Genomic DNA, 16,490 nt, shown 5'->3' with positions numbered 1-16,490 from the left:
GTTTCTCCCGTTTGTCTGAACTCCTCAACCCGATGGATCCCTGAAGCCAAGATCCCTCTGCTCCTACCAAATGTTGATGTGCCTGATCAATTCTGGTTGTTTTAATGATTTATATTTAAAAAGCAAAGAAGCCGGTTTCCTTAACACAAAAGAAGAGCTCTGCTTTCTCAACTTAAATAGACTAAGGAGCCTTTTACAGCTGTGGGGCTGGCTCACCTCTAAGTTAAGACATCTTGTATCTAAGGCTAACAAAATTTTAAACACACTCCTGTGGCCCAAGCCGTAATTTACAGCAACTGTTTTAATTAAAACCCCTGGGCAATTAACTACATAAGCATATTTAAATCATAAGTAGTATTTTATATTATTTCCACAGCAATGACTTACCTCACTGTCAGGCCCGCTTTCCTTCTTCTTTTTAATGTCCTTTCCTTGGCTCTGACTAGGAGGAGGCTGAGAAATAAAGGGAAATAAACAACTCATCCCAATGACAACAAAGAGCAACATATCTGAAGCCCGAAGCAGGAGAGGGACAGGCCAGCAGGCAGCAAGCGTCCCATGTTTAGAGGCTCACGGCTGGGGCTCTCCTGACCATTATCTACAACCTTCAACAGGTAAGCCGTTTTCTGGGGTTCAGTCCTTCCTGAATGTGCACTTTCACATTCTTGCTAAGTACACTTAATATATTTTGCTCTTTAAAGTTTTCCCCCCCTAAATTTTAAACAAATAATGTCCCTGGATTAATGGTTGCATAGCTGCTCCCAGAGACTTTAAATGCACTGTTTCAAGAAGGTGTTGCCCAGGAGCACCACAGTCCGCTGGTACAAGGACTGAGAACACCCACAGTCTGAGAAGGCCTTCAGAACTTAGAAATGCATTACGTTAGAAGGTAAGTGAACCAAAACATTAAAATACGCTATTCAATGACAATATTAAATACGCAAATCTCAAGATAGACCTCCAAAACAAGGCAACAACTAAACACCCCAAACCACCTGTCATAAACAGCTCAGACCAGCCATTCACCAGGGGAAAGGGAAATGTTTCTACATGGAGCTGTTGGTCTTCCTGCCCAAGAAAATAAGTGTGAATTTTAAACACTGCAGCATTTTTTTCAGACAGGAAAATGCTATTTCTGCCACTGAAGAAAATGTGCGCCGAGCAATTTACGGGAAGAGTTGAGACATTACAGCGTTAGGTCAGCCTGGCGATCGCTGGAGACGCAGCGGCCCCGGCGTCCACAGTCTGTCGCGGGCTCCCGGGCCGAGTGAGAGCGCGGGGAAGGGGGCCGGGAGGGCAGGCCCCGCCCCGCCCCGCCCCCGCCCCCGCCCCCGCAGCGCACCTGCCGCCCCAGGGCTCTCAGCGCACGAGCTCCGCCACGCCCTGCGGACAGGCCTCAGCCCGGTACCTGAGTGCCCGCAGCCTCGCGCCCGGCCTCCTGCCGCAGCGCGCTCTCCCGCCGCGCCTGGTGGCTCAGCTCCTCCGCGAGGCACAGCCGCAGGCGGTACAGGCGGTGGCGCAGCTCGCGGTTCTCGGCCCGCAGCTGCGCCACCTCGCGCGTGAGGCACGGCCCCTCGGCCTGGCAGCGGTCGGGCGCGTTCAGCTGCTCGTCTCTCAGGCGGTGGACCTCCGTCCACAGCCAGCGGATGTCCTCCTCCTGCCGCGCCAGGCGCGACGCCACGGCATCCGCCGCCAGGGCCTCGGCCGCCATAGCGTCCGCCTCGCCTCACACAGGTACCGGCGCCCCGTGGGACACAGTCGCCAGCTAAGGGGCGCACTGCGGTGTCCGGGTGGGGGCCCGACGCTATATAAATAGCGGGGCGGGTTGGGGGAAACGGGGTGACGGGGCGGGGCGGTGCTAGCTGTACCGTGTAGGGGCGGGAAGATAGGAGCTGAGGAGGGCGGAGATATGGGGTGGGGCTATAGGAACTGTAGGGGCGGGGTGATGGGGAGGGGTGGGGCCGGCTTGCACTGCAGGGGCGGGCTATAGGAACTGTAGGGGGCGGAGTGAAGGGGAGAGACTGAGCGATAGGAACTGTAGGGAGGGACGATGGGGAGGGGTGGGGCCGGCTGTGCACTGCAGAGGCCGGGCTATTGGAACTGTAGAGGGCGGGGCAAAGGAGAGGGGTGAGGCTGGCTGTGCACTGCAGGGGCAGGGCTGTAGGAACGGGGCGGGGGAGACGGGTTGGGGCGGGGCTGGTGTACCCACATTGGACACGCTTCGGGGCTGGGGGCCAAGACAGGTAGAGTGACCTGGAGAGTGGAGTGGGCCCTAAACAGGCTCACTGTGCCTTCAAAGCTACGAGTAGGTCGCCAAAATGCATATTGTCCAAAACCATCTCCCTTCCCAGAATGGCTCCTGTTTTCTCTCTCGTGAATCCTGGAAGTTACCATTCTTTTAACTTGCCACCAGGTTCTAAAAAGTGGCCACTGAGAATTGACCTTCTTTGGCCTCATGCCAAGGCTGCCCAAATGCAAAGGTTGCTGCACCAGGGCACGCAGATCGCTACAAAAATTTAAATCTGATGGCAAGAAATTGCTAGTTCCTCGAGGGTAGGACAAATGCCACATAGGTCTTTGTATCCCTTATAACCATAAGCACACACCTTCCCGTAGTAGGAACACAAGTTGGTTTTTATTAACATTCTTAGGGCTTAGAATGTGGCAAACCTTGTTCTAAATTCTTTACACAGATATTAACTCCTTTAATACTTATAGCGAGAGACACTATTGTTATAGCCGTTTATAGATGGAGAAACTGAAACACAGAGAGGCTAAGTGTTCAAGGTCACACCACCTCTGCATGGCACATCTGAGTTTCAAGCTTCGACCATCCGAGGCATGTTTACGTGCTCAGCACTAGGCTGCCTTTCGACCGCGGTGAAGTTTAACTGAACAGGTAGCCTGGTGAGATGCAGGCCATGAATGTCATCGTGGTTCCAAAATGGGAGAGCTTCGTTTGGACTGGTGCAGTTGGGAAGGGAGCAGATGCTCTGGAAAAGAAAGGTTGGCAGGTGTTAGGAAGGAGGAGAGGTGGATGAATGCCTCTGTAGGAGGTGAGGGGGCGAGCTGATTGGAGTCACACACAGCTCCCAGAAGGAGGTTCCATAAGTATGACACTAATACCAGTGCGTCTTTGTTATTCCCTCCCCTGATCAGCTTCTGGACGGAGTTACACAGACTCACAGGCTCCACAGCCTTCCCATTCTCTTCCCCACTTCCCCCCATCTGATTTCTGCTCCTCCTGTTCTGGCGTGACCTACGCACTGTCAGATGCCGTGGCCTTTGTAATTTGTCTCTCTTAGGCCCCATCGCCAACCTCCAGGAAACGACTGATCTGCTTTCTGTCACTATAGGTTAGTTTACATTTTCTGTAGTTTTCTATAAATGGAATCATATGGTATGTACTCCTTTTATTCGGCTTCTTACGCTCAGCATAGTAATTTTGAGATTTACCCATGTTGTTGGGTATATCAATTCTTTCTTTCTCTCCTTCTTTCCTTACTTCCTTCCACCTCCCTCTCTACCTCCCCCCCTTTCCTTCTTTCTTTCTCCTTATTTTTCATTATTTTTATTGGAGTATAATCGTTTTACAATGTTGTGTTAGTTTCTGCCATACAGCAAAGTGAATCGGCCATACGCATATGCACATCCCCTCCCTCTTGGACCTCCCTCCCCACCCCATCCCACGCAACTAGGCCATCACAGAGCACCAAGCTGAGATCCCTGTGCTATACAGCAGGTTCCCACTAGCTATCTATTTTACACATGGTAGTGTATTTATGTCAAACCTAATCTCCCAATTCATCCCACCCTCCCCTTCCTACCGTGTCCACACGTCCATTCTCTACGTCTACATCTCTATTCCTGCCCTACAGATAGGTTCATCTGTACCATTTTTCTAGATTCCACATATATGCATTAATATACAATATTTGCTTTTCTCTTTCTGACGTACTTCACTCTGTATGACAGATTCTAGGTCCATCTACATCTCTACAAATGACCCAATTTCATTTCTTTCTATGGCGGAGTAATATTCTATTATATATATGTACTACATCTTCTTTATCCATTCATCTGCCAGTGGACATTTAGGTTGTTTCCATGTCCTGGCTATTGTAAATAGTGCTGCAATGAACATTGGGGTACATGTGTCTTTTTGAATTATGGTTTTCTCAGGGTATATGCCCAGTAGTAGGATTGCTGAGTCATATGGTAGTTCAGTTTTTAGTTTTTTAAGGAACGTCCATACTGTTCTCCATAGTGGCTATATCAATTTACATTCCCACCAACAGTGCAAGAGTGTTCCCTTTTCTCCGCACCCTCTCCAGCATTTACTGTTTGTAGATTTTCTGATGATAGCCATTCTGACCAGTGTGAGGTGGTACCTCATTGTAGTTTTGATTTGCATTTCACTAATAATTAGTGCTATTGAGCATCTTTTCATGTGCCTCTTGGCCATCTGTATGTCTTCTTTGCTGAAATTTCTACTTAGGTCTTCCACCCATTTTTTGATTGGGTTGTTTGTTTTTTTTGATATTGAGCTACATGAACTGTTCATATATTTTGGAGATTAATCCTTTGCCTGTTGCTTCATTTACCAATATTTTCTCCTATTCTGTGGGTTGTCTTTTTGTCTTGTTTATGGTTTCTTTTGATGTGCAAAAGCTGTTAAGTTTCATTAGGTCCCATTTGTTTATTTTTGGGTTTGTTTTCATTACTCTAGGAGGTGGGTCAAAAAACATCTTGCTGTGATTTATGTCAAATAGTGTTTTCCCTATGTTTCCCTCTAAGAGTTTTATAGTGTCCGATCTTAGATTTAGGTCTTTAATCCATTTTGAGTTTATTATTGTGACTGGTGTTAGGTAGCATTCTAATTTCATTCTTTTACATGTAGTTGTCCGGTTTTCCCAGAACCATTTATTGAAGAGACTGTCTTGTCTCCATTGCATATTCTTGCCTCCTTTGTCATAGATTAGGTGACCATAGGTGTGTGGGTTTATCTCTGGGCTTTCTATCCTGTACCATTGACCTATATTTCTGTTTTTGTGCCAGTACCATATGGTCTTGATTACTGTAACTTTGTAGTATAGTCTGAAGTCAGGGAGCCTGATTCCTCCAGCTCCATTTTTCTTTCTCAAAATTGCCTTAGATATTCAGGGTCTTTTGTGTTTCCATACAAATTGTATACTTTTTTGTTCTAATTCTGTGAAAAATGCCATTGGTAATTTGATAGGGATTGCAATGAACCTGTAGATTGCTTTGGTTAGTATAGTCATTTTCACAATATTGATTCTTCCAATCCAGGAGCATGGTAAAGCTCTCCATCTGTTTGTGTCATCTTTGATTTCTTTTATCAGTGTTTTATAGTTTTCTGAGTACGGGTCTTTTGCCTCCTTAGGTAGATTTATTCCTAGGTATTTTATTCTTTTTGTTGCGATGGTAAAAAGGATTGTTTCCTTAATTTCTCTTTCTGATCTTTTGCTGTTAGTGTATAGGAATGCAAGAGATTTCTGTGCATTAATTTTGTATCCTGCAACCTTACCGGATTCATTGATTAGTTCTAGTAGTTTTCTAGTGGCATCTTTAGGATTTTCTATGTATAGTATCATGTCATCCGCAAACAGTGACAGTTTTACTTCTTCTTTTCCAATTTGTATTCCCTTTATTTCTTTCTGTTCTCTGATTGCCGTGGCTAGGACTTCCAATACTATGTTGAATAAGAGTAGTAAGAGTGGACATCCTTGTCTTATTCCTGATTTTAGAGGAAATGCTTTCAGTTTTTCGCCATTGAGAATGATGTTTGCTGTGAGTTTGTCATATACAGACTTTATTATGCTGAGGAGGCAGGTTCCCTCTATGCCCACTTTCTGTAGAGTTTTTATCATAAATGGGTGTTGAATTTTGTCAAAAGCTTTTTCTGCAGGTATTGAGATGATCATATGGTTTTTATTCTTCAATTTGTTAAAATGGTGTATCACATTGATTGATTTGTGTATATTGAAGAATCTTTGCATCCCTAGGATAAATCCCACTTGATCATGGTGTATGATCTTTTTAATGTGTTGTTGGATTATGTTTGCTAGTATTTTGTGGAGGATTTTTGCGTCTATGTTCATCAGTGGTATTGGTCTGCAGTTTTCTTTTTTTGTGATATCTTTGTCTGGTTTTGGTATCAGGGTGATGGTGCCCTCGTAGAATGAGTTTGGGAGTGTTCCTCCCTCTGCAATTTTTTGGAAGAGTTTGAGAAGGGTAGGTTTTAACTCTTCTCTAAATGTTTGATATAATTCGCCTGTGAAGCCATCAGGTCCTGCACTTTTGTTTGTTAGGAAGATTTTTAATTACAGTTTCAATCTCATTACCTGTGATTGGTCTGTTTATATTTTCTAATTCTTCCTGGTTTGGTCTTGGAAAGTTGTACCTTTCCAAGAATTTGTCCATTTCTTCCAGGTTGTCCATTTTATTGGCATATAGTTGCTTGTAGTAGTCACTTATGATCCTTTGTATTTCTGTGGTGTCAGCTGTAATCTCTCATTTTTCATTTCTAATTTTATTGATTTGAGTCCTCTCCCTTTTTCTTGATGAGTCTGGGTAAAGGTTTATCTCTTCAAAGAACAAGCTTTTAGTTTTATTGATCTTTGCTATTGTTTTCTTCATTTCTATTTCATTTATTTCTGCTCTGATCTTTATGATTTCTTTCCTTCTGCGAACTTTGGGTTTTCTTTGTTCTTCTTCTTCTAGTTGCTTTAGGTGTAAGGTTAGATTGTTTGAGATTTTTCTTGTTTCTTGAGGTGAGCTTGTATTGCTATAAACTTCCCTCTTAGAACTGCTTTTGCTGCATCCCATAGGTTTTGGATCGTTGTGTTTTCATTGTCATTCGTTTCTAGGTATTCTTTTATTTCTTCTTTGATTTCTTCAGTGGTCTGTTGGTTATTTAGCAGTGCACTGTTTAACCTCAATGTGTTTGTGTTTTTTACAATTTTTTCCATGTAATTGATTTTTAATCTCATAGCATTGTGGTCAGAAAAGATGCTTGATACAATTTCAATTTTCTTAAATTTCCAAGCTTTATTTGTGACCCAAGTTGTGATCTATTCTGGAGAACTTTCCATGTGCACTTGAGAAGAAAGTGTATTCTTTGGCTTTCAGGTGGAATGTCCTATAAATATCAATTAAGTCTATCTGGTCTATTGTGTCATTTAAAGCTTGTGTTTCCTTATTTATTTTCTGTCTGGATGATCTGTCTATTGGTGTAAGTGGGGTGTTAAAGTCCTCCACTATTATTGTGTTACTGTCGATTTCCCCTTTTATGGCTGTTAGCATTTGCCTTATGGATTGAGGTGCTCCTATTTTGGGTGCATAAATATTTATAATTGTTATGTTTTCTTCTTGGTTTGATCCCTTGATCATTATGTAGTGTCCTTCCTTATCTCTTGTCACAGTCTTTATTTTAAAGTCTATTTTATCTGACATGAGTATTGCTACTCCAGCTTTCTTGTGATTTCCATTTGCATGGAATATCTTTTTCCATCCCCTCACTTTCAGTCTGTATGTGTCCCTAGGTCTGAAGTGGGTCCCTTGTAGACAGCACATATATGAGCCTTGTTTTTCTATCCATTCAGCCAGTCTGTGTCTTTTGGTTAGAGCATTTAATCCATTTTACATTCAAGGTAATTATCAATATGTATGTTCCTATTACCATTTTCTTAATTGTTTGGCCTTGTTTTTGTGGGTCTTTTTCTTCTTTTGTGTTTCCTGCTTAGAGAAGTTCTTCAGCATTTGTTGTAAAGCTGGTTTGGTGGTGCTAAATTCTCATAGTGTTTGCTTGTCTGTAAAGCTTTTGATTTCTCCGTTGAATCTGAATGAGATCCTTGCTGGGTAGAGTAATATTGGTTGTAGATTTTTCTCTTTCATCACTTTAAATATACCCTGTCACTCCCTCCTGGCCTGCAGAGTTTCTGCTGAGAAATCAGCTGATAATCTTATGGGGATCCCCTTGTATGTTATTTGTTGTTTTTCCCTTGCTGCTTTTAATATTTTTTCTTTGAATTTAATTTTTGTTAGTTCGATTAATGTGTGTCTTGGTGTGTTTCTCCTAGGGTTTATCCTGTATGGGACTCTCTGAGCTTCCTGGACTTGGATGGCTATTTCCTTTCCCATGTTAGGGAAGTTTTTGACCATAATCTCTTCGTATTTTCTCAGACCCTTGTCTTTCGCTTCTTCTTCTGGGACCCCTATAATGCAAATGTTGGTTCATTTAATGTTGTCCCAGAGGTCTCTGAGATTGTCCTCAGTTGTTTTCATTCTTTTTTCTTTATTCTGCTCCCTGGCAGTTATTCCCACCACTTTATCTTCCAGCTCACTTATCCATTCTTCTGCCTCAGTTATTCTACTATTGATTCCTTCTGGAGTATTTTTAATTTCAGTTATTTGTTGTTCATCACTGTTTGTTTGCTCTTTAGTTCTTCTAGATCCTTGTTAAATGTTTCTTGTATTTTCTCCATTCTGTTTCCGAGATTTTGGATCATCTTTATTATCATTACTCTGAATTATTTTTCACGTACGTTGCTTATTTCCTCTTCATTTATTTGGTCTTGTAGGTTTTTACCTTGCTCCTTCGTCTGTAACGTATTTTTTGTCGTCTCAGTTTCTTGATGGGTGGGGTTGTGTTCCTGTGTTACTGGTTGTTTGACCTGAGGGGTCCTGCACTGGCGTTTGCAGGCAGCTGGGTAGAGCTGGGACTTGGTGCCCAGATAAAGACCTCTGGGTGACCTCACTCCAATTAATATTCCTTGGGGTGTGAGGTTCTCTGTTAGTGCAGCAGTTTGGACTCAGCACTCCCACTACAGGAGCTCAGGCCTGACTCCTGGCCTGGGAACCAAGATTCTGCGAGGCATGCAGCATGGCAAAGGAAAAAAAAAAGGAGCAGTAGAATAACAAAGAATAAAAAATAAAATAAAATTAGAAAGATAAAAAATATATTACATATATAAAATATATATTTAAAATATATAAATATATACATTTGTATATGTTTATATATTTATATATAAATATATTAAGAAAAATAAAAATATAATTGAAACAACTACAACAAGGTAAAACAGAACCACAACAGAAGAAAGAAAGAAAGAAAAATGCGAATACGCCAAAAGGAGAAAAATAACAAAGTACAAAGAATAAAATAAAATTAGAAAAATAAAAGATTTATTAGAAAAAATAAAAATATAAATGAATGAACAACAAGGTGAAACAGAACCACACCCTAAAAGAAGAAGAAGAAAACAAAAAAGGTGGTTAAAGGCCTTGGCTGGGGGGGGGCGGAGCTTAGGCGGGGGTGGGGTTTAGGGTGGGGGCAGGGCCTACGCTTAGGACCTGCCTGGCAGGGAAAAGGCAGCACGGCCAGAGGCGGGTGCCTGAGAATGTGGGGTTCCAGAGTTTGTTGGTAAGGCCTTAGGTGAGGGTGTGTGAGCAGGGTTTAGGCCCAGTGCAGTTGGAGGGGTCTCAGAGGGGGTCTCCGAGTGCCACCTGTAGAGGTAAGGCCCTGGGTGTGGGGGTGGGGGCCGGGCTCTGCGCTCCCAGAGGGAGCCTCTGAGGGCTGGGGATTAGACCTGGGAGCCTAAGAGGCTCCCCGGTGCCCAAGTGGGCAGGGAAAGCACTGGCCACTCTCCTTTCTGTTCCTCTGCCCTCCCAAGGGTCTCTGCCATTGCTGCTGAACCCCTAACTATGGGTGGGCCCCACTGGGTATGATAAATCCTCCCCTCTCCCAGCTGCCCCTCAGGGGTGCAGGTCCCATCGGTCAGGCCTTTACTTTTCCTCCCCCCTCCCTCCCTCCTACTCCCTCAGGACCCACACAGCTGGTGGGGGCCTCAGTGGGCAGAGGATCAGGCCTGGGTCTCAGCAGGCTCCCCGGGGCCCGTGTGGACAGCGGAAATGCTGGCCATGCTCCCTTCTGATCCTCTGCCCTCCCAACGGTAGCCCTCTTTCCCCCTCCAGACGTGGGATCCCTTCCCCTCCCCCAGCTGCCCCTCAGGGGTGCCAGTCTTGTCCTGTCTCCACTTCTTCTCCCCCTTTGCTCCCCCCCACACCCTACCCGGTCACTGGGGGTTCCTCCTGTCCCCTTAGGCGTCCATGGTCCCCCACCAGTGCCTGGTAGATGCCCTAGTTTTGCGGAGTTCGGGAACTCCTCGTCCTTCTAGTCCACCATCTTGACTCCGCCCCTTTCTTTCTTTCTCTTGAGTAGTAGTCGATTGTACACCTATACCACAATTCATTTATCCATTTATCTGTTGTTGGACATTTGGATTGTGTCCGGGTTTGGTCTGGGACCTATCTCACAGCATGCTCATCCATTCCCCAAACCCACACTGTGCTCATTTGCCCAGTTTCAGAAAGCAGAGTTTGCATAGACATATTCAGCAACTGGCAGAATCCCTGCAGTGGTTCCTTGACCCACGGACTTAAGGATATTCTAGTAAGAAAGGCCAAGTGGGAGCCACTCGAATTCTCTCAACCTTCAAAAATCGTAAACCAAAGCAAACACCGCATTCCTGGAGGAATTGCAGAGATGACTACCACCCTCCAGGACTCGAACAGTGCAGGTGTGGAGATTCTCATCACACCTCCGTTTACCTCCCCTATTTTGCTTGTGTACATGACAGATATGTGTTGAGGAACTACAGTGGATTATCATACATTTAATTAGATGGTGACTTTAGTTGCAGCTGCTCTTTCCAATATGCTATGATTGGTGGAGTGTATCAGCATCATCCCTGACACCTTATATGCAGCTATTGGTCGGGCTAATGCCTTTTTCTCTCTACCTGTTCATTGAAGGCCATCAAAAGCAGTTTTCTTTCAGCCGGAACGACTAGCAATATCTTCACATTCTTACCCCAAGGCTACATAAACTCTCTAGCTTTATGTCATAATCTAGTCCACAAGAAATATTATAACTTATATGAAGAAAACCTTAAAACACTTCTGAAAGCCACAGAGGTAGACTTGAACTGATGGTATAATGTCTTTGTTCTTGGTTAGGACACCTCAACATCATTTAGAGGTCAGCCCTCCTTACTGTACTTAGAAATTTAATATGATCCCCATAAAAATTCCAAAGAGGGCTTCCCTGGTGGCGCAGTGGTTGAGAGTTCGCCTGCCAATGCAGGGGACACGGGTTCGTGCCCCGGTCCGGGAGGATCCCACATGCCGCGGAGCGGCTGGGCCCGTGAGCCATGGCCGCTGGGCCTGCGCGTCTGGAGCCTGTGCTCCGCAATGGGAGAGCCCGCAGAAGTGAGAGGCCCGCGTACCGTAAAAAAAAAAAAAAAAAAAAAAATTCCAAAGAGCTTTTTTATGAACCTAGAAAAGTTGATCCTAAAGTTCACATGGAAAAGTAAGCACATAATAATAGCTAGGAAAACACTGAAGAGAAAGAGCTATAAGGCCAGCCCTACTGGATATTAAAACATATGACAAAAGCTCTATAATTAAGAATATGGACAAATATCATCTGATGTCACTTATGTGTGGAATCTAAAAAATGATAGGAATCAACTTATTTGCAAAACAGAAATAAACTCACAGACATAGAAAACAAATTTATGGTTACCAGAGGGGAAAGTTGTGGGGGAAGGATAAATTAGGATCTTGGGATTAGCAGATACAAACGACCATATATAAAATAGTTAAACAACAAGGGCCTACTGTATAGTATAGGGAACTACATTCCATATCTTGTAATAACCTATAATGGAAAAGAATCTGAAAAAGGATATATATACACATATAACTGAATCACTTTGCTGTGCATCTGAAACATTGTAAATCAACTGTACTTCAATTTAAAAAAAGAGATTATCTCCATTCTTAGTAAAAGCAAGCTGAAGAATTTAGGGGTAAAGGGTCATGATGTATATAACTTACACCCAAATAGTTCAGAAAGAAGTATTGTAGAGGGAGAGAGAACAAATGATAAAGCAAAGGGTAAAAAAAGTGTTACCAGCCTCAAACGTGAGGCTTCTGAAAATTAACACTAGTTCTGAAAACTTCCATCAGATGATATCTCTCCTCCAGGTAAAGCCTTCAGGAGCTTTCTACTGCAAGGGGAGGAAAATCCAAATTTCTTTCTTTTTTTAAAAAACATATTTATTTATTTATTTTTGGCTGCATTGGATCTTCGTTGCTGCACGCGGGCTTCTCGTTGTGGTGGCTTCTCTTGTTGCAGAGCACGGGCTCTAGGAGCACGTGCCCTAGGCGCACGGGCTTCAGTAGTTGTGGCACGTGGGCTCAGTAGCTGTGGCTCACGGGCTCTAGAGCGCAGGCTCAGTAGCTGTGGTGCACGGGCTTAGTTGCTCCGCGGCATGTGGGATCTTCCCAGACCAGGGCTCGAACCCGTGTCCCCTGCATTGGCAGGTGGATTCTTAACCACGGTGCCACGAGGGAAGCCTCAAATTTCTTATCAGGACCTAGCAGGCTGGCAAGATTGACCTCCTGACGGCCTTTCCATCGTCGCTCCCTGACCCCACGTGGTCCAACCCCACATGCTGGTTCGTGGAGCCCTCAGATGCCCAATGACTCCCACGCTCTCCTGCTCTGGGATTTTACACATTCTGGGTCTCTGCCTGCTCATAGCTTCCATCCACTCTTAACATCTGACTTCTTTTCATCCTGGCAGTTTTAGCTCCTGTGCCACCTCTCCACTCTATTTAAGGTATCCCTATGCCCATTTCCTCTCAGCATCTTTTTCAACAATATTGTAACTATTTTATTTATTTGTTACCTGGCTTTTTTCTCTCCCTACCTGGACCTTTTCTCTGGGGAGGGACGTTGTCTGTCTTGCTCACCATTATTTTGTATCATGCTCAGCACAAGGTGGGCAACAACATAAAGAAAATCTTAGAGTAGAAATGGCCTGTGACAAAAATTTGGAGGCAGGAAACTGATCAGTGGGTGCCAGATGTTAGAGAGGAGGGAGGGATGACTGGTGGAGCAAGGAGGATTTTAGGGCAATGGCACTACATCTGATGCAATAATGATGGATACATGTTATTACACATTTGTCTGAACCCACAGAATGTAAACCACCAACAGTGAACTGTGGACTCTGGGTGATAATTATGTGTCAATGTAGGTTCATCATTGTAACAAACGTACCCCTCTGGTGGAGGTGTTGATGATAGGGAGGCTGTGGGCGTGTGGGAGCAGGGGGTATATGGGAACTCTCTGTACTTTCTGTTCAACTGCTGTGAGCCTAAAACTGCTCTAAAAAAATAAAGTCTGTTAAGAAAAAGAAATGGCCTGAGAGACTCTAAAAACACCACAAGATGGCACTAATTCCCTTAGAAGTTGCAATGTGGGGGCACATGATCTTTGCTGCTGGTGCAGAAGAATGTAGTTAGGGTTAGGGGTTCTGTGACCTCCAGTCCAGTTCTTACGACACTCAAAGTGCTTCACAGCATTGTCACAGCTCAGCCCCAGCTTTGTACTTTCGATGGATGTTTTAAAGTGTCGAGTTTATTGCTACTCAGGCAGGGCGAGGCCAACAGATCAGGAGACCACGGCCACTGAAAAGATGGTTTGTCATTTACAGTTCCCAAGAGAAGGGGGGGCTCCGTGCCAAGCAGGGGCACATGGGGGAGCACCGGGGGTCCATCAGGAGGCAGGAAGAGCAGGGGGGAGGTGTGGGGCTCATGATTTCTGCAGGAAGGAACAGGTGAGGCAGTGTAAGCAGGCTTACGATGGGCTAGTTTGAATTCTTTCAGCGGGCTGTGGGACAGAGGGGCTGTCCCTAGTTGTCTGATACCTGGCCCTGGGGTCATTAGGGCAGGTAGAGAGTGGCCCCAAGTGTAAGGGTCCCATAAAGGAGGTGTTTGGGGGTGTGGACTCCGGATTGGTGACTTGCCTACGAAAGATGTGCTTGCAGGCGAGTTCTTTGCTGTCTCTAGGAACTGGCCAGTCCTGGGGGCGGGGCGGGGAGGGGGGCAATCTCTTCGGAGTCAGCAAGGCCCCAAGATGTCAAAACATCAGAAATACATGGTTAACACAAGGAGTGTGATGACATAGAATTATTTTCTCAAGGTCACACACGAGGTCGGAAGCAAAGCCAGGAAAAGCACCATCACCAGAACACCCCAAGGGAGTTTGGATTTCTGAAAAGCAAATCTTCCACCCAGATACTGTAGAATAATATCTAATTGCTTCTATAAGTGGAACTGGCAAGAATATTACGAGAATTGCAGATCTTTTCGTCAGTTTCCTAACTGGAAAGCAGTTTATAAAAATTGGGCTTCTTTAAATCATTTCTCTTCACCTGCGAATGATCTGTGTTTTTTTTTTCTTTCTAATTTTATTGGATTGTAGTTGATTTACAGTGTTGTGAGTTTCAGGTGTACAGCAAAGTGATTCAGTTATACATATACATACATTCATTCTTTTTCAGATTTTTTTTTCCCGTATAGGTTATCACAGAATATTGAGCAGAGCTCCCAGTGCTATACAGTAGGTCCTTGTTGGGTGAATGATTCTAGGGTGACTTTTAGAGAGAAGACACAGTAATGTGAGTGGGAGAAAGACCCCAAGGCTATACTTCCATCTCATGGGCAGAGGGAGAGGGACAGGCCAGAGAAGAACAGGTCACCTGCAGACGCAGCCAGGGAGCATCCTGAGGTGAGTCAGGCCTGGCAGCTCCAGCAGGTGGAGCGAGCAATCATCCTGCATCTGCGTGGTGCGTAGTGAGGCATGGCTCGTGGCAGAGGCCTCCCCTGACCCGGCAATAACTCCATTAAATGGACACCAGGGTTGGATCAGAGGAGGGGGGTCATCTGTGGGACTGAATCATTTAACCAAACCATCACACAGAAGTGTACCAATTTCTGAAAGAAAAAGAACCATGCCCTAAGAAACAGCACTTAGCAGACAGTTTGGGAAAATCAAAATGCTCTGTTGAACGGCTGGCTTTGGCCAAGTCTCCGCGTGTCCGCAGCCAGGCTGGCTGTCAAGCCATGTCCAACCCCCGACGACAGGGGAGAGAAGGCCAGAGAGATGAGTAGTTGGGTCCTGACACAGCTTCCAGCGTCACAAGGAGACCCTTCAGTATAGACCATGAGCCTGTTACATTTGCGATGCTGAAAATAATCGTTTGGGGGGATGCAGGGGTCGGCTGGGGAAGTGCTCACTTGGGGACCAGGGGACGAATTTCAGCTGAAGGGGATTCAGCCAGGCTGTGTCTTGTTCATCTTTGCAAGTTCACCACTGCAAGGGGCTCACGGGTGCAGGGCAATCCTCTTAGGCCACGATGGCCAGCACTGCAGGTTTAATCCGAGGCCCCCCCCACCCCCGAAGACCTGCAATCTCTCCAGACGGTGGGATGAGTCAGCCTGCAGATGCCTGTGCGGTGTGGATGATGCCCACGGAGGCCGCGGAGCTGCCTGGACCGGGAGGGAGCCCTTTCCCGGGCCCTCCACGTGCCAGGACAGCAGAGACAGGGGCCGGGTCTTGGTTCTATCACTGCGAGCCAACGACTCGGAGAGAAAAGGAGAGGAGGGCCGAGCAGCTCTCGGAGATCCCCAGGAGTTACAAAGAGAGGATCCTGAGGGACTTGGACGTGAGCTGGGTACTCCCACACTTGGTGTACGATGGTGTGTTCTCCTTGCAGGAATGCAACCAGATCCTCTCCCGGGATGACTCTTTGGAGAGAGTGGACTCTTTTTTCTTGAAGCTGTGCTCCAAAGGGCCAAAGGCTTTCTGTGCTTTCTGCTCTCATCTGGAGGAATTCTGCCCTTACCTGCTCACCTGCTTTTTTCTTTACCTTCAAGGTAAGAACATGGTTTGCTCTGAGAAGTGTTAAGATTAATGATGGTCTAATCAAAATATCTGGCACTACAACCACACTCTTTAAGAATGCGCTCCAATGCAGCATTGATTTTTATTTTAATAAAAAGATCCAATACTTCTCTCTAAAGTCTCATGATACAGAAGTAAATGCTTATGGTGTCACATAAAATCTTACACAACACAGCCTAGGGGATGACTTCAGTTGTCTCATAGAATGATTTGCACCTTTCTGATTTTAACGAGGACTTTTAATTGCAAGGCATAAACTATTAATAGATTAAGTTTCAGTTAATAGAAGCTGGCCTGAGCTTTCATTTTATAGGTAAAGGCACAAAAATTGCCATGGTTCCTCAAAATGTAAGAGTTACCATGTGACCCGGGATTCCACTGCTTGGTATACTCCCAAGAGAAATGAAAACATGTCCACAGAAAAAACCTGTGTGAGGATGTTCACAGCAGCATTATTCATAATAGCCAAGAAATAATGACCCGAATGTCCATCAAGTGATGAATGGATAAACAAAATGTGGTATATCCATGCAATGGAATATTACTCTGCCATAAAAAGTAATGAAGGCCTGAAACATGCTACATGGATGAAGCTTGAAAACCTTATGCTAAAAGAAATAAGCCAGTTACAAAATGCCACATATTGT

The 16,490-nt window shown here is 44.9% G+C and overlaps 1 protein-coding gene across 8 annotated transcripts in view; it reads left to right on the top strand.

The window, feature by feature from the left end:
* Window positions 1-1,480: 1,480 nt before the first annotated feature.
* TJP1 (tight junction protein 1) overlaps window positions 1,481-16,490 on the top strand; it is a 343,543-nt gene continuing 328,533 nt past the window's right edge. For 5 of the 8 annotated variants that reach the window (XM_073799877.1, XM_073799875.1, XM_073799874.1 and 2 more), the window contains exon 1: window positions 1,481-1,734. In XM_073799877.1, the coding sequence (XP_073655978.1) occupies window positions 1,647-1,734 (88 nt within the window). In that variant the 5' untranslated portion in view covers window positions 1,481-1,646. Of the gene's footprint in view, window positions 1,735-15,655; window positions 15,816-16,490 lie in introns of those variants that run through there. The other 3 variants (XM_073799876.1, XM_033852276.2, XM_073799879.1) reach the window with 2 other exon arrangements.

This window comes from Tursiops truncatus, chromosome 2, assembly GCF_011762595.2.
Source record: "Tursiops truncatus isolate mTurTru1 chromosome 2, mTurTru1.mat.Y, whole genome shotgun sequence".
NCBI classification, from domain to species: domain Eukaryota; kingdom Metazoa; phylum Chordata; class Mammalia; order Artiodactyla; family Delphinidae; genus Tursiops; species Tursiops truncatus.
This window is presented reverse-complemented; position numbering and strand designations above follow the sequence as displayed.